Below are 24,335 nucleotides of genomic sequence, written 5' to 3' on the forward strand. Positions count from 1 at the left end.
ATGGTTCTTGATATATTAATAGATATTGGTGCAAAGTGAATTGGGATTGACTTTCATTCTGTTACTTATAAATACTGGTTCCCTGGTACCATTTGTTGAAGAGGCTGTCTAGATGAACTGGTGTGTGCCACGGCTCATGTTTGAGGGTCAGGGGATAAGCTGTGGAGTTGAGCCTCTCCCTCCAGCATGTGGGTCCCAGGTCCTGAGCTCATATGTTTGGTGGCAAATTCCTTTTACCGGCTGGCCCATTCTGTCAGTACACTTCTCCTTTTAAAAAGATTTCATTCCAGATATTTGATAGACAAGGTATTGTGCTATCTTGCTATCTGGTTCCTTTCCTTACCCCCTGGTTAGTACTACCTGTTACTCTACAAATCACAGTTCTGCTTTCTAGTGTGTGTCTGTGTGTGTGTGTGTGTATATATATATATATATATATATATATATGTGTGTGTGTGTGTGTGTGTGTGTGTGTGTGTGTGTATTTATAAAATCTAGGAAGCACATACAAGAAAAAATATACATTGCCTTCCTGACAATTACTTGCTTCTTGATTCATTCAATAACTCGAGTTGCAGCCACCTTCCTGCCAATGGCTTAACGTCACTAGTCTTCATGGCTGGAAAGAATTCCATTGTATATATTAACCACAATTTTCTCGCTCACTTCTGCTGTTGGGCACCAAGGCTGGTGCCATAACTTGGTCGCTAGGAGCAGTGTTGCAGTAGACATGGATGTGCAAAAGTCTCTGGTGTGCTGGCTTGAGGCCTTTGTGTAAACATCCAGGACGAGTGTAGTGGTGGAGGTCATGTGGTGGATCTGGCTGTTAAGAAGCTGCCAACCCACTGTGCATGGTGGCTGGAGCAGGTCGCCGTCTGGACAATTATGAGAAGGTTCTCTTCACTCAGACCCTCAGCTTTCTGCTCACTTTCCTATTTAGTCCTAAACACAGGTTTTTTCACCTCAAGTTCATTTTCAGGCTCGAAACCTTGCTTAGTGTATTGTGACTTCATTCAATCATTATTTTAAAATGACAACGGAAAATGCTACAATTTGAGTATTTTATTAAATTCAGCAAGGCTCCTGAGGCCATGCAACAATCAATATCTTGCCATTTCTATCCTCACCACCTCTGGATTAAACGTCCACTATGGCCTGCACCAGCCTGTTCTATGCATTTTTTTTCCAGTTTATGGACACAGTGTTGACTATATATCTTTCCACTCTGCTTTGGGCAGAGGGCAATGGGTGTGGCCCGTGTTTTAGATCTTTTCCATTTCCTCAGTTAACAAATTCCAGTTTAGAGAAACAAGTTTATTTCTATCAGATGCTGCAACTAGCAACACTAAGCACGAGACAAACTAAAAAACCAAAGGCGCTTCACTGACACAAGATTAGACAACATAAAAAGTTGTGAAATCTGTTCTCAACCTTTCTACTCTGAGGTGTCTCTGGGGCAAGAGACTGTTGCTGACTTACTCAGGTACCCTCACCTCATGTAGACAGTCATCATTAATAAGCCATAAGTGCATGCATGCGTACGTGCATTCCCGTATCCCCCTTACCTCGAGTCACCTAGGCAATATATATCATACCAGCCATTTAACACGGGCAGGATTCTCAGCATCACACAGTTCCTGCCATGTCCAACTCTGACCTTTCTCTTCCCCTCTCAACTGTGATTTCCACCCAACACCAAAACAACAAAACCCAGCCAAAGAAGCTGCTCTGCCCTTAGGGAGCCTCACAGAATATGTATCCTGGCTTGTCTCTGCGCTTCCCCTGGTTTGCAATTCACCACCTTCCTTACTCCTGTGTGTCCTCCCCATCTCCCCATCCTCTCTCCAGTCAGGCCCTGGGTACCACTTGTGGCAGGCCTTGGAAGGTGTGTATTCTCCTTACTGCTTGAATTTCTGTGGATGATCTTTCAAATCCAGGAACTTCATCTATACTTGACCACATTCTCAATGACACGTGCCAGAATCCAGTGGAGATCCAGCGGAGTCCACTTTGTTGATTTAGGACTATTTTAATCCTCAACATGTCCCCAGATAACCTGATAACTTACCAACCTGTTTATAGGCCTTTATCAAAGAATCAGTGTCTACTACCAAGCTTCCTACTCCAGAACCATGAGTCTTATAAATTGTCGTTAGTCACCGTTCCCTACAGATTCTCTAACACATCCTTTTGTCCTTAAGTCCACTTACTGGCCTGTTAATAGAAACTCTAAATTAACATCCCATTCTCTAAGCAAATACTGTATGCAATCCATTTTGTGAATAAAAATATAAAATTCTATGTGTGACCTAATTTTAAGTACAATGTAAACTTTTAATAGTAATTGTCTAATACATTTTTAGTCGTAGTATCCTACATTTTCTAAATGTTTCACTAAACTTGCACATATTTTAGACACAAAAGCCAAACCACAGTGGTTGGAGAACATAGGGGGATGCTGGCATGGGGGATGGGAATGAGTATAAGATAGAATAAAGGTCAAAGTTATACATGTAAGAAAATATACTACTTTATATGACAACTTAATAATAAATAGCAAATACACTACTTTGTATAACTTAGTAACAGCTTTTTAAAGGAAGAAGAGAAATGAAAAGGTGGAGGAAGGACACCATACCATGCAGCATTTGCATGCCGTGAAGACACCAGTCCCATGTGTGATGTGGGCTTGGTGACAACGTGGGTGCTGGGGAGTCGGTACAGAGGCAAATCTTCCTGTTCTCTTCTTTGAGCAACAGCTGGAAGATCAACAAGCACGCCAGGACCTTGCAGATCACTTGGAATCATCATGCCTGAGGAATCCAGACAGTGGGAATACAAGATACAGTTATGTTAAAGGGGGCCCACTACAGGAATGTCCCTTCCAGCTAGGAGGTGGTTAACATGAAAGTATGCATGTCAAAGACTTAACGCCAGAGGGCAGGAAACACTGAAAGGGAAGCAAGGAAGAGCCGGGGCTGCCCAGAGGAAGGTTATACTTCCTGTGGGTCCTCAGGGGAGAACACACAAATGAACCACACTAGGTACCTTATCAATATCATTAATTTATCAAACCAACTCCCTTAGGTTTTCTAATCTTACTGCAAAGTTTTCCTTTCCTGCCCCAAGCTATTCTGGCTGGGGGTACTCTGGAATTTATTCATTTACACAAAATGGCCCCATTGAACAACGACTAAGAATTCTTACAACATGAAAGGCTCAGTTTAGAAACAGGAGAATTCTTTTATATCCATTGACACATTCTATTTTCACTGAAAATAGTAAGAAAGGACATTATTAATTGTATTTTATGAAAGGGGAAATTCAGGTTAGAGATTTTGCTAACTTTTAGTTTGCACAAGCACAGGCGGGTGTGTGTGTGTGTGTGTGTGTGTAGGTGTGTGTGTGTGTGTGTGTGTGTGTGTGTGCACACATGCCACAGTGCATGTGTAGGTCAGAAGGAACCTGTAGGTTCCTTGCTTTTCTGAGGTCATCAGGTTTCACAAGTGCCTTTACCTGCTGACCCAATTTTGTGTTCCTCGCCACTAAAGAAAACAAATTACCATAATTTATTTCAAAGTGTACCTTTGTTAGGCCAAGCTCTTATTTTAATTCACCTATGGGGGGGGGGTGCGTACACACAAGTGTGCACAGAGGTGTACATGGGTGCACACATGGGAAGGCAGAACAAGACATGGCTCTCTTCCTCTACTATTTTCTGCCTTATTGTCTTGGGACAGGGTCTCTCACTGAACTGGAAGCTCACTGTTCAGTTAGGCTGGCCTGCCAGAGAGCTCTCAGGAGCAGCATCACTCTCCTCCCAGTGCTGGGATTACAAGCACATATGGCCGGTTTTTTACACAGATGTTTGAGATTTTAACTCAAGCTCTTACGCCTGCAAAGCAGGTGTGAGTCATTGGCCAGTTTCTTATTTTAATTCTTACTCCTCGTTGTTGTTGTTGTTCGAGAGAGAGTCTCCCTAGGTAGCCAAGGGTTAACTTCAAAGTCACAGAGGTCTGTCTCTGTTTCCTAATTGTTGGAATTAAACATCTGAAGATGTGTGGCCACAGAGGCCAGAAGAGGGCCTCAGAATCCCTGGAAGGAGAGTTTATAAGCCACTTGTTTGTGGTGGGTGCTGAAAGCAAAACCTCAATTGTTACGTTGAATTTCTGAAATGCAGTCCGAGTTGTGTGTGTACAGTGCACATGTGTCAGTCGGAGGACAGCTTTCATGAGTGGATTCTCTACCCCACCTTGTGGAAGGTCTTTGTGTTCCTGCCGCTCGCTGCTTGAGCTTCCAACAATTCTCTCTGCCTCTCAGCTCGGCACAGGAGTACTGGATCACAAAGTCCCGCAACGCATTTGGCAATCAACTTCAGATTTTCAGGGTTACATGGTTCACCTAATGAGCCAACGTTTGTGTGTGTGTGTGTGCTCTTCATTATCATCTATGTTGTTTATTTTGCATATGTATCTATGTGGTATGCATGCATGTATGCATGCTCAAGTGTGTGGGTGCACTTACGTGTTCATGTGTGGAAGCCTGAAGTGATGCAGTGTCTTTACCTTACAAAGGCTGGGTCTCTGAGCCTAGAGAGCTCACTGCTACAGTTAAGCCTGGCTACACAGCTTGTGAGGACTCAGTCTTTGCCTCCCGAACACTGGGATTCGAGGTGGTTATCTGTCACACTCTCCTGGCATTCACATGGGTTCTAAGGGGCAGAATCCTGACCCTCACACTTGTGCGTCAAGCACTTTACCCACCAAGCCGTCTCCCCAGGCCCAGCCTCTTATCCTTAATTTTGGTTTCTATTTGTAAAGGCTCATGTAATAACCTTGCGGCACACTGGTTAAGAGGAGAGCAACGGCTTTGGACTCCGGCCAGAGGTAGATTCCAGACAGGGTTGGGATGCAGCCTGGTTAGTAGAAGGGCTGCCTGGGGTGCCTGAAGCCCTGGCTCTGATCCCTAGCACCACATGAACCAGCTGTGGGGTGCATACCAATCCCACCACTCAGGAAGGAGGGGCAAGAAGATCAGAAGTTCTTGGTAATCCTCAGCTCCATAGTTTGAGGTGACCTGGGCTATTTTCCAGAAAGCAGAGTAATTACAGACAGAAAAGCATGGTTGAAGAGCTATGAACAGTTCTATGCAGTCAGCAGGAGATGGGAAAACTATAGGTCAAACACTGGAGAGCTTTGCTATCCAGGAGAAGCCTGACTTGCTGTGGCAACAGCCAGTAGGGCCAGCCTCTGGGACCCATGAGCTATAAAGTGAAACAGCTTTTCTTTGAAATTTGTATTCTTGAAGAAAATGTGAAATGCTACAACTTATAAAGTGTAGGCTGAAAGCTCACTTGTAGGTGAGATGGAAGGCTCCTTTAGAGGGCTGCCTAACAATATACAATGCAGCATTTATCCAAGCGATATGAAATACAGTACAGAATTTCATCAACATTGTTATTTGAGGGACCGTGGCTCAGGGCTCAAGCTGCTTGCAACCAAGTCTGGCAACTGGAGTTCAAACCCTGGAACCTGCGTGACATGACAGCAGGACAGTGCCACCTCTGACTCTTCATGAACAAGTGCACACATAAATACATGTCAAGAAGAATTTGTTAAAGGTATTTGATTTGGATACTTGTTGGTTTTTTTTCCTAATATTTTTCAGAAGTTAACCAGAGGTTGTAATTTTTAAAAAGACAATGTATTTTATTTACCATCGTACAAAATATAACGGGTTAGAAGTGGTTGAGAGCACTTGTGGCTTTTAATTATTCACTCAACAAATGTAACTGGAACATCCACTACTTGCCAGAAAGTTCCCAAATCCTAAAACAGCTCTCACTGCCCAGAGCCACCATTCCAATGGTGAGAGACAGAATGGACACCGGGACTGATACTCAGAAGCCCTAACTTCTAGAGAAGAAAAATGAAGCAATTAGGGGACGGATAAGATACAGTGACTTCAGACAAGTAGCCAGGAACTACTCCCAGCTCCATCATGTATGTTAAGGCACTGGAGACAGCATGAGGAGGGGAAAGACAGAACTCAATAAATATTCTGACTTGCCACCAGAAATAAAAGCACCTCCACTCAGGCACCTGAAGAGGAAGAGGAAGATGAAGATGAAGAGGAAGGATGGGAGCCAGAGGTGGGTGAGCCAGAAACCAAAATACAAGTGAAAAAAGCAACACTCTGCAACTGGGGCTCCCTGTGGCCTGCTCCCGGCCTGCTCCCTGGACTACCCTGCCCCGTTCCCTGCCTGCTCTCTGGCCCAGTCTACCCTGCCTGGCTGCCTGTTTGCCCTGCCCCAATACCCTTACTGTGGCAGTAAGAGCTCTTCAAAGAAACATGAGTACTCTCCCTCTTCCACCCTGACCTAGGCCAACAGGACTAGGGTCCAAATAGTTTCCCACTCTTCTCCATGCTTGGGCCCTCCTCAGGCATGCGGTCTAAGTTCTCTCTCGCTTCACCTGTGCCTCAGCCTCCTGATGCTCTTTTATCTAATAGAGACCTCTCTATTCCAGACTCTCAGGACTGCTTTGGATACCTGCTCTCTAAACCAACACAGGGAACTCTGGCCCCCTCCTTCCCCTCCTCCAGTTTCCTAGAATGCGTAAGATGGTCCAAAAGACATGTATAAAACATGCAGCCTGTGTCCTCTTTCTGTCTGCTCTATAAAAGAATAAGTAAGGCACACTAAGGAGGCTGTGACCCTTACTAGAGGCCTGTTACCTACAGTAAGACCATCTGATTCATCACTACAGTGTATTGTATTCAGAGACTCAATATAAACACTCAGCTAGTCCGCCCTCGTGTTTGTAAGAACATGAGGGATTTTACACCAAAGGCCTTCCTCAAATCTGTGTCTTTATCTTGTTTTAGAGACTTGACTCTCCAGAAAATTGGAACTGACCAGTCAGCCACAAGCAATCTGCTCCATCTTTTCCTGTGAATACCACCCATGCTTCACTGTGATCAACCTGCCTACTAAATGACCACTCCTTTTGCTTCTGGTCTTGACCAGAAACCACAGAAACAGGTCCAATCAAGTGGCAATGTGGCAGAGACACGGTGAATAGAATTATCATGCTCAGCTGCCTTTCCCATCTCCAGTTACTTTCACTACCAACTGCTGGGACCCCATCCCTAGGTGCTAGTCAAAGCAGGCCAGACAGCTCCAGGGGTTGCCTGTGCACCTCCACTAAACGCATGGGAAGGCAGAGGGGAGCAGGACCCAGGCAGTGACTGTAAGCACAACAAAGGATCCACTTGCCAAGCAACTTCCCACAGTCCACTGCTCTGCTGTGCCCTGCGAGTTCACGCAGGTCATTACACCTTCTCCTGCCTGTTTCCCAGGCCTGCTGCCCACTGCCTCCTCTCGGGCCCGTTGCCAGCACACAAATGCCCATTTCTCTCCCTTCACAGTGTTTGACACACACTTTATAGAGCTGTTCACCCTGGGCTCACGGCACCCAGCAGCCCATTAAACAAATCATGGCCTGGAGGCCCACGAAGTTGTTAGGCAATGGCTGTAATGGGCACAGGGGTTATGAAAACAGGGAGGTTTAAAAAAATAATAATAAAAAGGCCCCTGGATAGATGGAAGTTAATGCTTACAGAAGAGGAATGGGGAAAAATTTCAAACCTTTATACATAGTGAGGTGTAAGGGAACAGCCTGGAGAAAAAGCAAGAACTCAGTCAGAGAGGACGGGTGGTTGCATAACGCAGCAAACAGAAACAAAACAAAACCAAGTTTGCTGCTGTGCTGAGCAGGCACACCCAAGCAGGCTGTGGCCTTCCCACCTGACACATACTACTGAGCCCATTAGTGACAAGGCTCGCGTAGCCTTAGCGTACAGTGAGGGCTGGACTGAAAATGGGTACACCAACAGAAACCCTCCCAGAGTGGGTAGTAAGATGGAAATGGGGTGGTTTCTTCCTGGAATCTTTATTTATTTATTCTTATTTTATGTGTATGAGTACACTGTAGCTTCAGAAGAGGGAGTTAGGTCCCATTACAGATGGCTGTGAGCCATCGTGTGGTTGCTCAGGACCTCTGGAAGAGCAGTCAGTGCTCTTAACCACTGAGCCATCTCTCCTGCCCTCTTCCTGGAATCTTGGGATGCTCATTTACAAGTTTGTTCTCACACTCTGTGAAACTGAGTATTTAAAGAAACAATATTCTGCTCATGTGTTTTTTTTTGCTGTTGTTTCTGTTGGCAATGAAACCACTGTGTGCTTTCCTGCTACTTTGTTGCTTCCGACGTCATCATTTTAGGTTAGCCGCCTGTTACACACAGGCTACCAATAAACGATTTTAAAATTAATTTTTCTATAAACATAAGATGGGTTGTTGCTCATGGGGTGTTCTTGTGAGCTGCAGATTTGAAAGGGATTCTCAAACTCTCAAATCTAGTCTTTGACTTTCCAACTGAGGAAAGAGAGGCTTGGAGAAGCTTAGTAGAAAGGAGCCCAGTATTCACACAGGGTCTCTTGTTTGCTAAGCAAAGCTCTCAAGAGGAAAATGAAAATCAGAATTTTATTAACTCAGCACACATGCTGCTGAGATATCTATCAGCCCACATCAGTATCTTCTTAGCTTGGCACGATGAGCAACCAACTAATCTAGGCACGTCTGTCACAGCATTTCCTGATGTGTGCTTATAAATGGTTTCTGACCGAAGACAAGTTCACAACACATGACTTTAACAGCAGTCCCCAAATGATATGTTTAATAAAAACTACCTACGGCCTTGTAAAGTTGGATGGTGTCCCCCCTCTTCTCTGAGAATCTATACATGGTTTCTGGGAGAGGGAATGCTATTTTCTTCAGTAATGTAGTCACCAACAAGTTGTTTATGCACCCATAAAGAATGCCCCACCTGTGCTTCTATAAGAAATCCCAGTGAATGTCACTCAGTCACTGGTGAAAAGATGACATGAAAGTAAAAAGAGGAAGAGGGTCAACGGAGTGAGAAGGAACAAGAGCGTTCACGGAGGTGAATGCAACCGAAAGACATCATATATCTGATTGGAAAAACCATAATAAAACTCATTCTGTATAATTAATATGTGGTAATAAAACCCAAGATTAATATTAAATGGGACAGAGCCTTTGAAATTAAGACTTAAATCCTGGGGTGGGGGTGGGGGTGTTTTCATGCACAGTTATATGGAAGTATTGCTGGGGGATTTGATTTAGTGATAATGAGCAGAATAGAAGAAGGGCAGAAGGAAGGGAGGGAGGAGAACAAGGTCCCAAGCAGTGCCAAGACAACTATAAAACAACAGCAGTGACCAGGCCAGTGTGCTCTGTGCATTCTTATGAACCAAGAACGCATATGCCCTCACTAACCAGAGAACACGGAAATGGGGTGAAATGAAAGAGTAGATCTCCTACAGGAAAGATAAAAGCTTGGCCAGGGAGTGGTGGTGCACGCCTTTAATCCCAGCACTCGGGAGGCAGAGGCAGGTAGATTTCTGAGTTTGAGGGCAGCCTGGTCTACAGAGTGAGTTCCAGGACAGCCAGGGCTATACAGAGAAACCCTGTCTCAAAAAAACAAAAATAAATAAATAAATAAAATAAAAAATAAATAAAAGCTCTAATTCCTTCCCAGCTATGAGCCTGAAAAGTGGCAGACTCATCTAATGTTATGGTTCTACGGTGACGGCCTGCTCTGGCCACTCAGAGGGGCCAACCAGAACCAGCACTGCATGCCTTCTCTGTCTGCCATCAGGCTCCATCCTGTGGACACCACAGAACAGAGTCTTGACCTCACAGCAAACTCTCATCGTGTTCTAAAGCTTTCTCCCATCTCTGTGTAATACATGAGATGTCATGGTGACGTGCTTCTGCCAAGCTGGTTCCAGCCGTGAAAGACAGCATTGACCCAGCCCTACAGTTCTGAGTCCCAGTGTAATGATGGCACAAGAGTCTCACCCAGGATCTCAGTATCAGAACACAAGTCAGCATCACATTGTTAGATGAATAAAAGTAGATGAAAGTTGGTATTCTAAGTTGGCAAAGAGAGGCATAACACTTTCAGAATTCTTTAATGGAACCTACGTTATTAATGTACTAGAATCAACTATAATTTATGGTTATGAAAATACTTCATAAATGTTTCAAATATGCACCCCTTTATTAATATTTAACAGCTCCATCCAGTGAGCTAGCAATTTCACTTAATAGCATTGGAGACTTTACCATAGATTAGGAGAGACATAGCTCAAGTAAAGGGGTGGTCTCACTTCCATCTATGCTATAATACAAAGAGAATGAGGCAGAGGATATGGAGCCTTCTCCATACATAGAAACTGAAGGATCAAGTTGAAATTCCCAGCCAAAGTTGTCCTGAGACAGGGTAAGCAAGTTCTAAGCTCAAAAGATCACAGTGAGGCGATGGAAGGGAGTGGAGGGTGAAAGGTAAGCAGGAAACAATGTAATTATGGTTTATCTCAAAAAAGTGAAAGCAGCAGAATGGATGTAAGTGTGACAGTATAATACACTGGATACAAAGCGAAGTGAAAGGCCGACAAACAATCTAACACAGCTCACAAACCTAAATCCAGGCTGCTGCTCGTTAGTGAATGAAGGTGTTCCATGTCATCAAATCTGCCATGTTGACCATTTCCTTCAGAGGACGGTATGGGGGGCCGGGAATCAAGGCCAAACGTTTCTTCCATCTTGAAAAGAAAGAAAACCAGCAATTCAGCATGTTAAAAAGCAATGGAAACACCACCATGTTGTTCAAACCAGGCAGCGATACAATGGCTGCAAGCTGCTGCACCTGCACCCCACCCCCACCCTGTACCTCCCACCTCACTGCCACCCTAATCCCCTGTGCACGGGTTATTCGGGTTATTCTCCTGAGTTGCAACAAATGCTGCATGAGCCTAGGACTTGGAAACCTGCATAGTTAGGAAGAGTTTTGTTTTTAAGCATTAACAGATGAATACAAACGAGTATATCCCAGAGTAGATACAGACAGACAGACAGACCTGGCTGTCAATCAAGTCACTTGGTGATACATGGCATCCTAGATGTGTTCCTCTGACACCCATGACATCGCTGCTATTTCTCGGCCTTTGCTCGGCTCCCTCAGCACTCTTGTTTTCTTTGCTTACTGAACTTAGTTTCATTTTCCAGACAGGGTCTCACCTGAGTAACCCAGGTTGGCTTTGAAGTCGCAGCCTTCCGACAGCTGGACTCATATGCACACACCAGATGCCTGTCATGCAGGTCGGCCCAAACTAGAACTGACAGATTGACAAACACTGCTGATAACTTAGTGCCCTTTCCTCTTTTCTTTTCCCTTTGTGGCCTCGTCTTTTATGGGTTTTTACAGATATACACTGCGGGAATGCTAAAACAAAAGGGCTTATGTTAAATCAAAATACTCAAAGAGGTTAAGTAGTGAGACACAGACTCTTAAATTGAATGCACTTGAAACACAGCAGGTACAAAAGGATTGCTTTGACCTTCAAGCTGTTTCCTACAAGAAGCTGGAATTGAAATCCGCTCATGAAAGACATTGCCCCTGAAGGGAAAGAGAAAGCAACATCTCCATCTTCAAGGATAAGCAGCAGAGACCTTAAGCCTCTCCCTAACACCAAGTAGCGCTTTCACAAGTTATTCTTCCTTGGCAGTCAGTACCGAGGAACGGACTCTAGCTGCTTTATGTAGGCTCCCACGCTACATAAAGCTATGAAGTAAATACACATGCGTTTCTCTTGTTTATCTATTTTTAATGCAATTTAATTTCAGGGCCCTGCAAGCTAGGAAACAGGATTTGTCTGGTCCCACGTGTCCCAGGTAGAGGGTACGGAGGCAGGTCTCAGTGAGGCATCCAGGCACAGAAGCCTTAATGAAGGAGACCAGAGACTGGAAAGAAAAGGCCCAGTAAGAGATTTCCAGACAACCCACTTATAGATTGTTCCACCTGTGAACTAAACTGAGCCCTTCCTAAGCATCAAAACCACGGACACACTGACCTTATCCTTATACTTCTCAAGATAAGAAATACATTTCTGATGTTAACCTCCCCCAGAAAATGGTATGTTTGTTATATTGGCCCATAGACATAGACCATAGTTTGTTATAAATTTCTATAAGAATCTTAAAAATTTTAAATATTTTAAAAATTAATATAAAGAAGGTTTATTGGCGAGAAGGAAAGAGGGAGAGACAGAGAGGGAGGAAGCTCATAAATTAAAATTTTATGCTCTCCATATAGATATATTAACTTAAATGATTAGCATTTTTTAAACTTTGGTCTTACTTTTCCAAACTCTGTAACGTGGTCTAACACTGTAACTCTGGCTAGCCTTATCTGTGATCCTCTGCCTCCAACTACTGACTGCTGGAATTACAAGAGTACCGCCACAGCGGGGACTATTGTTTATTTTTTATTGTTGGAGATTTTGATTGCTCAAAACAAAAGTATGAATGTTTATATTTTCTAATGATCCACTTTCTATAGAATTAGAATAGTCAGACTTCGGGCCTAGAGAGAGATGTCTGAGCAGTTAAGAACACCGACTGCTTTTCTAGAGGTGCTGGGTTCAATTCCCAGCAACCACATGGTGACTCACAACCATCTGTAATGGGATCCGATGCCCTTTTCTGGTGTCTGTAGACAGAGACAATACACTTACATAAAACAAATAAATAGGGCTGGAGAGATGGCTCAGCGGATAAAAGCACTGACTGCTCTTCCAAAGGCCCTAAGTTCAAATCCCAGCAACCACATGGTGGCTCACAACCACCAGTAATGAGATCTGATGCCCCCTTCTGGTGCCTCTGAAAATAGCTACAGTGTATAATAATAAATAAATCTTTGGGTTGGAGCGAGCAGGGAACGAGCGAGTTGAGTTGGCCAGAGCAACTGGGGTTGACCAGGATTGATCAGAGTGAGCAGAGGTCCTAAAAATTCAATTCCCAACAACTACATGAAGGCCCCAAACAATCTGTACAGCTACAGTGTACTCACATACATAAAGAAATCTTTAAAAAAACAAAACAAAACAAATAAACTTTTAAAAATAAAATTGTCAAACTTGAGTGGTAGAGAGTACACTCTGAGAACCGATGGAGATGACCAATGGAGCCCACAATGCACCATTCAACTTAAAGATGGCATGGGCTTGAGAAGTAAGGTCCTGTACGACTGGAATAAAAGGAAAAGTGACTTCTCAAAGAAAGGAAAGGAGGGATGAAGGCATCGAGGACGTAAAAGGGAAGGCATTTTGCAATATTTTTGGCTTTTAGTAAAGCAGATTTTTATTTTTATTATTTTTATTTTATTTTACATGTGTGAGTGTTTTGTCTACATGCTTGTCTGTGTACCTTGGTGCCTGCCTGGGAGGTGGGAGGTACTGAGACTGAACCCAGGTCCTCTGGTAGAGCAACCAGTGCTCTTAAATGCTGAGCCATCTTTCCAGCTTTCAGTAAGCAAATTTACAAGCTTAGACCTTTAGAAAATTGAATTTGTGGGTTTTTTTCTCTATAAATAGAGACTCCCCCCCATCATTCTGAGGCAAATAATACTGAAGCAAAATCAAAACAAAAACAAAAGCACAAACAAAAAAAATCAAGACCTTTAAAAAATATGGGCAGATGGTTGCAAAGTAGGTTTTCCCACAAATATATATTGAGTCAATAAAAAAGGATGCTTAACATCACTAACCACTAATTAACAAGATGCAAATCAGTCATAACGAGATAGATGTGCTGCTGCAAGTCTATAATCTCTGCTCTGTGTCCCCAGCACTCAGAGAGGCCTAAGGCAAGAGAACGCAGAATTCACAGCTAGTCAGAGCTGTTTTGAGTCTGCAATGCCCCCCACAGGCCATATTTTAAGGGCTTGCAGTGATATTTTGACAGCAGCTGGTCACCAGGAATGGGCCTCTTAGGGTTCCAGTCACCTCTGGTTCCAGCCTGTGTTCTCTGTTCCCTGTTCACCATCACTGAATACGCTTCTCCCACATTCCTGCCACCAAGAACTGTTTCCTGCCATTTTGCCTTCCCTCTTATAATAAACAGGTAGAAATCCCTTTGAAGTAATGAGCCTCTTCCTTTACATTTTCTGCTGGGCAGCTTAAAGGCACTGGGATATGAGCAAGTTGTCATCTCAAAGCGAATCACACAGTAGGGCACACTTGCTACTCACAAACACAAATTTGAAAAACTCAGGCAAGCTAGCATTAGCGAGGGTGTGGCAAAGCTGGACACTGAACATTGCATGGTACAAGGCTCTGACAAAAGCTAACCCAAGCCCTTTGGTCACATCGCCATGAGATCAGAACCAGAGAACGAGGAAAGGAAAGTACTTGGCTGTCAGAGACAATGTTGAAGGTCCTTCTCAAGGTCTCTGAATTCTGTTGGTTTAAAATCAGGGTCTAACTCAGCACTGACCTCAGATTTACTGTGGAGCAAAAGCGGACCCTGAACTCCTCACCTTCCCGCCTCTACCTCCCATCAGTTGGGATTACAGGTGCCTGGTTCATACACTCCATGTACCCACCATGCTCAGCTCTTCCCAACATCTTCCTGTGGGAACGCCCCATTCTGAACATGCCCCATGAACATGCACATTTCATTTACAGTGCTTAGTATTTGTGAGTTCTGCAAAAGTTCAGACAAGACACTTCTAACAGAAAACTTCCCCAATAAGCATTTCCATTAATAATCTGGGCCAACTATGACTTTAGGACTTCAAGAGCAGGGACTTCATATTCAATGGACTGTGACTGCAAATTCTTCTCTTTTAAAAACTTGCCTTAGACTCCTAGAAAGTGTTTACTGGTCACTATGACCTGTGCATTCTCAGTTATTCTGTTATTCCCAAATAAACACCACAAGCCTTCGGAGAATCTCTGATTGTGATGTAGTTTGGCAACCCAAGAGAACTGAAAACAGGTGATGAGCAGGTATTTATATACCAATATTTACAGCAACATTATCCATGAATAATAGGGTGGAGGACTAGAGACACTGCTCTACTGAGAGCTAGACTGATCAACCTAGGCCTCCCCTGAGGCCCTGTTATATAGAGAAGTGTTTGGCAAAGCCAGTAATAGCCTTGATCTAGGGCCTTGAAACCCACTCATCACACACCTTGAGGCACTGATGTATAGAGAAGAAACACAGCCTTCTCTACAACCAGGAATATGCTTGGCAGAGCAGGTCATGGCCTGAGGCCAGGGCCTTGGGGATCTATGGCTATGGTTCAGTCCCAAGACTGCTGTAGGCTAGATTTATAATGCTCTTGAGAAACCATGTTGCCCTTGTACAACGTTGTTTAATTAGCTTCCTGCTGCCTTGATCCTATTGTATGACAGACTGTTTACTCTGCCCCACTTCTCTCCTAGAAATAGAACATAAGGTGCTGTACTTCTTAATGAGCTTATTTGACCCAAGACATAGCTTGTATAAGACCTCTTGGTCTCAAACTTTATCTTCTCTATGTTCTACCATTTGCTTCTGAGCTTCTGGTCCCCTTTCTGAGGACCCTGTCACTGAAGAACAACTTGCTGGTTCAGGTCATGGCTTCGTAGCTAAAAGCACATATGGCTGTTTCAAAGGATCCTGGTTCAGTTCCCAGCGTTTACATGGAAAGCCAAAATGTGGCACATGGGAGAACATTCGCTGAAGCTTCAGGCTAAAACCATCATATATTTTGCAAGTACAAAAAAGAAGCCATTCTTTAGAACTTCCCTTGCATAATTGAAAGCAGCAGCTTCAGCTGGCTGGATGACACAGGCACCTGAGAACTGAGGCAAGTCCATTTCACAGTGGACAAGAGCCTGTTCTACACAGTAAGCCCGTGTCTCAAAAACTGCAAAGGCAGGCGTGACGGGGATGCCAAGAGGCCACTTGTGGGAAATAAAGCAGTCACAGGTCAATGAGGATGGGTCTACTTCCATGAAGAACAGTGAGCCAATCCTCATTCCAGCCTGAAGGTGGCAGCACCTGTAACACCCGAATAATAACACTGTCACACATTTCCTTGTCACATTTGTCCCCCAAATTTCATTTGTGAATCCTAAACAAACCAATTTGTTCTACCCACAGAAAACTTTTCTTAGTTCTCCGCTAACATTGTCTCTCACTTTAACAGATATACTCTCTGGGATCAGATCTGAGAGGGTCAGAAGAAAAGATTTTTCCATTGAGACATACACACAGGGTTAATTCTTCTACCTCAGTGAGGTGGTCTGACATACACATGAATGAATCTTGAAGAGCTTACGCTTCATGAAATAAGCCAGGCATATAATGGTAATTATCACAGCTTCACTTCTATGAAGTAGTCAAATTCTTAGAAGACAGAGTTACAGTTAGTGCCAGGGAGAATGGGCAAGGGGAGGGCACTTATTAATTGGCGGGCTCACCATTTCTATGAAGGAAGATAAGGTTCTGGAGATGGACAGAGATGGTGGTTACACAACAGTGTAATGGTATTTAACACCATCAAACTATATGCCTAAAAGGTACATAATACAGACATTTACACAATTTATATGGTTGGCCAGGTGAACAACACATACAAGAAACTGTCACAGTTCATCCTTTACCTAAAACAAGAGCATGTGGGTGGTAGAGGAGAATCAACATAGAACTTCTTAGGTATTATTTATATGCTATAGAGTCTTAATAGGACAGAAGCAGCAATGGTCCTCAACCCTCTTGAGGACCTAACTGGGTGCTAGGAACTACATGTTCATAATACATCTGAATAGTTTTAAATCCTCTCAAGGACTGTAATATTACATATGTTAATAGTATTGATTGCAAATCTTAGTTTATTCCTAAATCTGAAATAAGTATGTATATTACACAAGTAGAAAATTCCATATGTGACTTGACAGAATACAGGCCACTGAAAATACTGTACACAGTCATCTTCAGGTTCAAGAAGTTATGTAGGAAACAACAAACATAGATTACATGATAATGTATGAATGATTACATGATTGATAAGGTATGATTACATGGTAAGGTATGATTCCAGAAGTCCATCAGTACAAACAGCGGGCAAGTAAAGATTCAAGTCCACCCTACCATCATTGTAGCAGGGAGAAGAATTAATAGAAAATTAAGTGGTAGTGGTTCAGATTTTATTAGTGCTGAAACAATCTTCATCAATGTCCTACCATATAATACATATTGATATGTCCATAAATCATACATGAATTTTGACTAAATGTATAGAGTAAATATTCTAAATATATTTGTCTATTTCATCTCTTGCCTTAAATGTCTAAGCAGCAACATGGAACAAAATTTCAACTTGTGTTTTATTTTAGTGAGAATTCTTCTATTGATGAGAAAAAGCAACCACAACAAAAGTGTACACGCATTGAGCAATCTTTGATTCTAGTATGGTTATCTAAGTATACTAGATATAATATATGTTATATATTACATATATAATAGATATACTAGATATAATATATGTTATATATTATATATATTATATTATACTAGGTATAATATCCAGTATGAGGATGTGGGGAAGGGCTGGCAGAGAGAGAAAGCTATTGTCGGTGGGGGACACCAGGCAACTATGTCACTGCTTCCAGCATCCAAGACCACTTACACATTAAACACATCTGTTCCCTAGTAGGCTGCCCAGAACCCTCATCCTTGAGGCTATATTAATAGCTAGGATAGCACCTTGCCCAGCAGAACAAATCCACAGGATTTACTAGAGGGAACGAGAAGAAATGTCCAAGGGAGAAAGCTGGCTTCCGTCTACTTTGCTCATCACACAGAAAGGGATCAGCCTGTGCAGACAGCAGGGACCTGCGTGAGCACAGCACCTCATCCCTTTAAAAGACACCCTCTAGGGCAGCCAAGGCGGCTCAGAGGGTAAGAGCACTTGCTGATCTTGCAGAGGGCTCTGGCTTGACTCCCAGCACCCACATAGCAGCTCACAAGCTGTAACTTGTAACTCCAGTTCCAGGGATCTGACATCCAGTTCTAGCTTCTACAAGCATCAGCCATGCATATGGCATACATAAATACATGCAGGCAAAATACTTAGGCATATAAGAAAACTAAAACAAAACTTCAACAAATAAAAACCCCATCTATAGTAACTTTCTTCTCATTGTCTGAAAATTAATTCAGGCCAGAAAATAAACAAACAAAATAAAAACAAAGACAATTAAAAAAAAAAAAAACCATCCAGCAGGTGGTCAGGAGGTGGTGGTGCACACCTTTAATCCCAGCACTTGGGAAGCAGAGGCAGGCGGATTTCTGAGTTCAAGGCCAGCCTGGTCTACAGAGTGAGTTCCAGGACAGCCAGGGCTACACAGAGAAACCCTGCCTCAAAAAAAGTTGAGAAGAGAAGAGAAGAGAAGAGAAGAGAAGAGAAGAGAAGAGAAGAGAAGAGAAGAGAAGAGAAGAGAGAAGGGAACTAATTAAATATAACTTTATTTTAAAAAATTAAGTTTACTGGTGATTTAATAGTAAGGTTAACCTATTAAAAGGTAATGCTTCCTGCCAAGTCTGAGTCTCAAATGGGAAAGTAATTCTCTGGCACACACTAGTATTGCATCACACATAGCAGGGAGAATGCTGTGAACAGCAAAGATAGAAATAATAGTGTACAGTATATAATAATGTATAGCATATTATAATATACTGTATGATAATTTTGCCCTGATTTGCCCTGACAAATATACCACACAAGAAACATATAGCCATGTCACCTTAAGGGAATGTAAAAGAAAATCTTAAGGATTAAAAGAACTCTTTATTGAACTAAGAAGTGAGAAGAAAAATGTTATACACATGAACAAACAAAACAAAACAAAAAACCCCACCACCACCACCACTACCAATAACAACAACAACAACAACAACAAAAAACCAGTGAAAATCCACTAGCCCAGCAAGGTAATCCACAGCTCATGATTCCAGAGAAGCGGTGAGACACAAAAAGGAAAAACCTCAAGCACACAGCTCCGCTCCTGGCAGTGCATCCTGTCGGCCATCCTAACTGTGAGAAGCCCATTTCAGTTCTGCCTTATCTGTGGAAGTCATATGAGTGAGGGGAGTAGGGACAGAGCGGGGAGCAGGCGGTGGCTGTGTAGCAAAGCCGTACCATGTCTGCAGTGCTGTAGCTATACTGCTGCATCTCCTGGGGATAGGCACTCATCATGGACTCTGCATCGTGACACTCTAGCATTTCGCCTCCTGAGAGGTTAGCATGCAGCCACTGGGTGCCAGCCTGGAGTTCCAGCATGGGAGATGCAGGAGCGGCCTCCCGAATGTGTGGTGGTGGTGGGTTTGACTCCATGGCCCGGAGGTGATCTTGATAAAGTTCATACTCCTCATCGACAAGCATTTCTCTTTCCTCACCCCTGCCCTCCATTGGAGGGCTCAGGAACTCATGCATTTCCCAGGCTTCCGAGCTGCTGCCCATGTCTTTTTGTTGGAACTGCAAAGACTTTCCCAAATCTAGAAAAGGTTCATCCACGAGTTCTTCAAGATATGGCTCATCTCTAAATCCCTGTAAGAAAAGGTTTTGAGAACTGTTAGCTTCACTTGTCTTAAAGCTGCACTCTACACCTCAATCAGGAGAAGTGCCAGCCTGACGGGAGCGCTCTGCCTTAACCCATGCACGGTCAGAAGCACAGGCTCTTGTGTATCACCAAACAGGAAGAAAGTGCAGCTCATTCTGCACAGTGAGAACATGCACAACTGAAGGCTTCATCATACGGTAAGTACCGACGATTCTCCACCACAGTGAGGAATTTGGTCAAAATGCGACACCACTTCTGTTTAACTCCTCCCTAACACAATTCCCAGTTCCTAACAGCAGACACTCTTCCTACTTGAGATAGGAAAGACGGCAAGCTCAGCGTGGTCATGCACGAGTAACTCAACACGTGAAGCTATTGACAGTTCAAAACCCATCCTTTTTTACTTTTTCGAAGGACAGAGGATTGAGCGGAGGGTGCTGCACTTCCCAGGCGCCGCTCCACTGCCGAGCCCCACCTCAGCCCTTTACACAATAGCACACTCAGCCACATGTCAAGTACTTTGAGTATAATTTTCTCCTAATAAGCCAAACAACAGAGACGACAAGATTTTTACCTACACTGAGAATATGGTAAAGAGGAATAATAATAAAAAAAAAGAATATAATTTCTGCCAAGCCTCTGCCTTAACTGTGGTGAGCCCATGGCTGCTGAACACAGAGGCCTAATTTCCTATAGATCAGCACTCATCCTATTGTAAGTCCCATCCATTAAGCACTACCCAGTATAAGTTCTACAATCAACTTGGCCCTCTGCTTTCTTCTCATAACTCAACAGCACATGGTTAAGCTTTGCACTGAAACAGTAAATCAATACCACAAACCTGGTGCAAAAACCAATCAGAGTCAGCACATATATTTGAAACATCATGACTTAAATTTTAACACCAAATATCTACATTTTTAAGTGTGGTGGACATTGTGGGAATGCCTCTCAGTCCGAGACACTGCACATGTCAGGAACACTGCTGAACAATTGCTACCAAGAAAAACAAAGAATAAAGTACAGCGTAGGAATAAAACGGGAACACGCAATATATACCGTCTAGGATTATAGCACCCAAGAGGTCTGAGTACGTAATCGTCTTGGGAAAGCATCAAATATGAATCTGCATGTTTGGCTCCATGTTCTACAGCATTTTACATGGATGTCTGCTTCCACGATATATTCTTTCTCCAAAATGTTAGATGTTTATTAGTGTTTTAAAAAATATGCTTGTTCTTTTAAAACATTTTTATATTTATTTGGGAGGGGAAGATTTATCTGGGGTGGGAAAGTGAAGTGCCTTAGCACATGGGTAAAAACCAAAGGGTCACTTGCGGGGGTTAGTTTTTTCCTACCTTGTAGGCTCCAGAGATTGAACTCAGGTCAGGTTTGATAGCAAGTGCCTTAACTGAGCCACGTTGTTAACCCCAGTGTTTGTTCTTTGAAAATGCCTTACATCTTCTGTCATTAACAAGACAATGTTAGACTAAATGAAATAATTTAATTTAAAAAATAGTAATTACAAAGAAAGAAGCTGGTAGGGCACACCTGTGATTGGGGGAGGGGAGTTCATTTGTAACTGTTTAACTGAGTGAGTGGCAACAAGCTTGTGTCCTCTTACACACACACACACACACACACACACACACACACACCACACACACTCACTTTCTCTCTCTCTCTCATTCAAATGGCAAATAACTTTAGCAAATACCTGGGGTGCCTCAAGGATTAAAGACGAGTGGATCTCATGAACAGTCTCTGGAGGCTCGCTGTTGTCACCATTGTTGTTAGAATGTAAACTAAAATGTTCTTCCTTCTCATCTTCCTGAAAATAAAAACCACTTTTATGATCAAAAAACTCCTTCAGCTTCAACTTCTCTTTAGACAGTTCTCATCCATTGCAATAGCTGAACAAAGGCTATGCAAATGTTATCAACAAAGCAAACATTTACCAACAATGAAAAGAAAATGAACTGTAGGCCACAACTCATCAATTTGAATTGAAGAAAAGCCCCTCACTCACCAGGAACAGGCCTTGCAGGTACAGCTACACAGTGACCCCTGCACCAAGCACAGTACTTGATCACATTTACGTGCTCATCATCAATGGGCACTCTAAGAAGAGAGCCCCGTACTGATGAGGAACGGGATCAGTTACTGCTAGTCACTCAACAGTTATGTGTACAGAATCTGACTTCAGAGTCCTGGGCCTCAGTTACCAGTCCATGTGATTATACTTTTACAGATCAGCAATGTGGGCAGTGAGATGGAAAGGCCTCAGGGTACACAACCTGGAGACCACAGAGCAAGCCCCAGCTCTGTAGCCAAGGGCTCCAGGGCCTGTGTGTCTACTTAGTGCTGAAGACACAGCACAGTTAGTTTATTAGGATTTTGTACCCAGTCTGTTTGGATGAGTGTGCAAAGGAAAAGATGAGATGCTAACATGGATAAGGTGATGACTCCTCACTGTAGTTCTGAGTACAGTTGTTATATGGCTCAATACTACAGAGGTAATTGTAATCCGCAGCTGTCCTGGGAGCCTCACACGTTAAGGAGAAATGTGAGCCAAGTGACAGCTCACAATGAGGTTAAATCCCTCCCAGGGCCTTGCTCTAGGGTCTCTGCCTCTGCAGCACTCCCTCCTCTGCCAGCAGCACAGGATGCAGACTCTGTCCATAACAGGTGCCATGTTTTCACACCTCCACAGACTTCTTAAAGCTGCTTAAAGGGGAAGCCTGTGAAGCCCTCTCCTACAGGGCACACATGGCTAGGACTTTCCCATATAGCCATGATAACTGAGTAAGTAACTGTCAGAGAAAACATAGACAAATACTTGCTACAACCCAAAAAGGTGAACCTTATAAAAATACTAATGTTCTCCCTCCTGCAAAAACCACACTGTGTACTTCAATTTACCATCTATTGCCTATGGCAATACATCTCATACATGAAAAATTCAAGATCTTGGTTAGCCATGTACTTGACTTAATTTTAAATGATTAAAGTAATTGATAGGTGTTATATTCAGGCATTTTAATGTATATAGAAGAACAAAAGAAATAATGCTGGTAGGGCAGGCCATTAGTATGGGGAAGCATGTGAGAGGCTTAAAATACAGTGACATACAAGTCCTATAGTCAATCTCAAGCACAAAAGTATAAAAGGAAGTACAAGGGTCACATTGCAGTTTCAGAATTCAAAAACACTTTGTGCAGTACACTGCTCATTATCCATATATGTGGTGTGTGTGTATGTGTGAGTGTATGAACATAACTGTCACTACCTACCAAGCTAGTGAGGTGCCAGAGTTGCTGTCATGCAACATACTAATATATTTATACACTAAAAGAATTTTAGAGGCAAGAAAAAACTTTAGGTTTTTAGTCTTGTTCATTCCACTATGAATTTTTATAAACGATTCATAGAATAAAACTGGTCAAGTTTATCAAATCACCAGTAAAATGTTTATGAAATGCAAAGTGCTGCATCAGAGTGGTACGGCGACCCACTGAGGAGGGAGACTTGTGAAGAGCTGGCAGCCTGAGGATGGGGTCTCCACCTCCAGGTCAACCTTCTCCCTCTGGGTTCTTTGTAGCCTACAGACCTTTGAGGTCTGATCTCACTGAGTTATTCAGAGCAAAGCTAGACATAGGCTTTCTGAAGCCCAGTCTGACAACCTACCGTGAACAAATTACTGTTCAGATACATGCAGGCAAACTAAACAGGACACTGTAATAAAGCGAGCTTAGTGTGCTGTGCCTAAGAAAGGGTGTAAGGCTGGAAACTGTCCAGCCAAGCTCATTCTTTTACCCTACTCCTTCTAATGATCAAAGTTTGGAAAAGTTATTCAACTCCCTCTGTCTCCACTGGCCCATTTGTAATGAGTGACAAAAGGATGCTTAACATTGTTTTGAAGATAACACTAATTAATACATGTGAGCAGCTTAAAATATAGTGACATACAATAAACATTTAAAACTAAATGAAAATAATCAAGTATTTGTTTTATACTGAGAATCTCAACAACACAATTTTAAGGAGTGATGGTGAGGAACAGTTACGTGTAATGGTACATCTTAGAGTAAGACGACCTCAAAACAATCTGACCACAGAAAGGTTGTCAGCACTAGGGATCAAAAGACATGCTGATGACAGATGATGACAGGAAAGTATGAAAATTTCATTTCCATATGAACAAAAATATGAATTCCAGCTCCCTGTACCTTCTTAACAGTCTGGATGAGTGGCTCTCAACCTATGGGGTGCAACCCCTTTAGGGAGGACCAACCCTTTCACAGGAGTTACATATCAGATAATCTTGTGTATTAGATATTTAAGTCATAATTCATAATAGTAGCAAATTAGTTATGAAGTAACAACAAAATAATTTTATGGTTAGGGTCACCACAACGTGAGGAACTATAATAAAGAGTAGCAAGATTAAGAAGGTTGGAAACACTGTTCTAAAATTAAAATACAAAATTATTTTAATTTACATTGAAGGGATTTGACAAGAACTCAGGATTCTATTTAGAGACCTGAAGGTAAAGGGGTAGTAGTAAAAGTAGCAGGGACAAGGCTGGCGCCAACAGCAGTGAGCAGTTACGCAGTGTGTCGCATCCGGCGGTGGCATGGCCCTTATTTCTGAAACTTCAGAAACTTGCTTACTGCTCTTTTGGAACAGCAGTTTGGTGCTAGGGACTCTGTTTGGGTGTGGATGCCCAGTACCCACATAGGGTAGCTTTCATTCACCTCAAACTACAGCTCAGGGAATCTGATGCACTCTTCT

General features: G+C 42.9%; 1 protein-coding gene across 5 annotated transcripts in view; it reads right to left on the reverse strand.

The window, feature by feature from the left end:
* The window catches only part of Patj (PATJ crumbs cell polarity complex component), a 323,645-nt gene that overhangs the window by 202,671 nt on the left and 96,639 nt on the right, over positions 1 to 24,335 (reverse strand). For all 5 annotated transcript variants that reach the window (XM_029475856.2, XM_021159452.3, XM_029475855.1 and 2 more), the window contains exons 19-22: positions 21,258 to 21,371; positions 19,120 to 19,527; positions 10,567 to 10,690; positions 2,639 to 2,813 (exon numbers count right to left, since the gene is read on the reverse strand). In XM_029475856.2, coding sequence (XP_029331716.1) covers positions 2,639 to 2,813; positions 10,567 to 10,690; positions 19,120 to 19,527; positions 21,258 to 21,371 — 821 coding nt within the window. The remainder of the gene's footprint in view (positions 1 to 2,638; positions 2,814 to 10,566; positions 10,691 to 19,119; positions 19,528 to 21,257; positions 21,372 to 24,335) is intronic.

This window comes from Mus caroli, unplaced genomic scaffold (assembly GCF_978045245.1).
Source record: "Mus caroli unplaced genomic scaffold, Mus_caroli_1 scaffold_6, whole genome shotgun sequence".
NCBI lineage: Eukaryota > Metazoa > Chordata > Mammalia > Rodentia > Muridae > Mus > Mus caroli.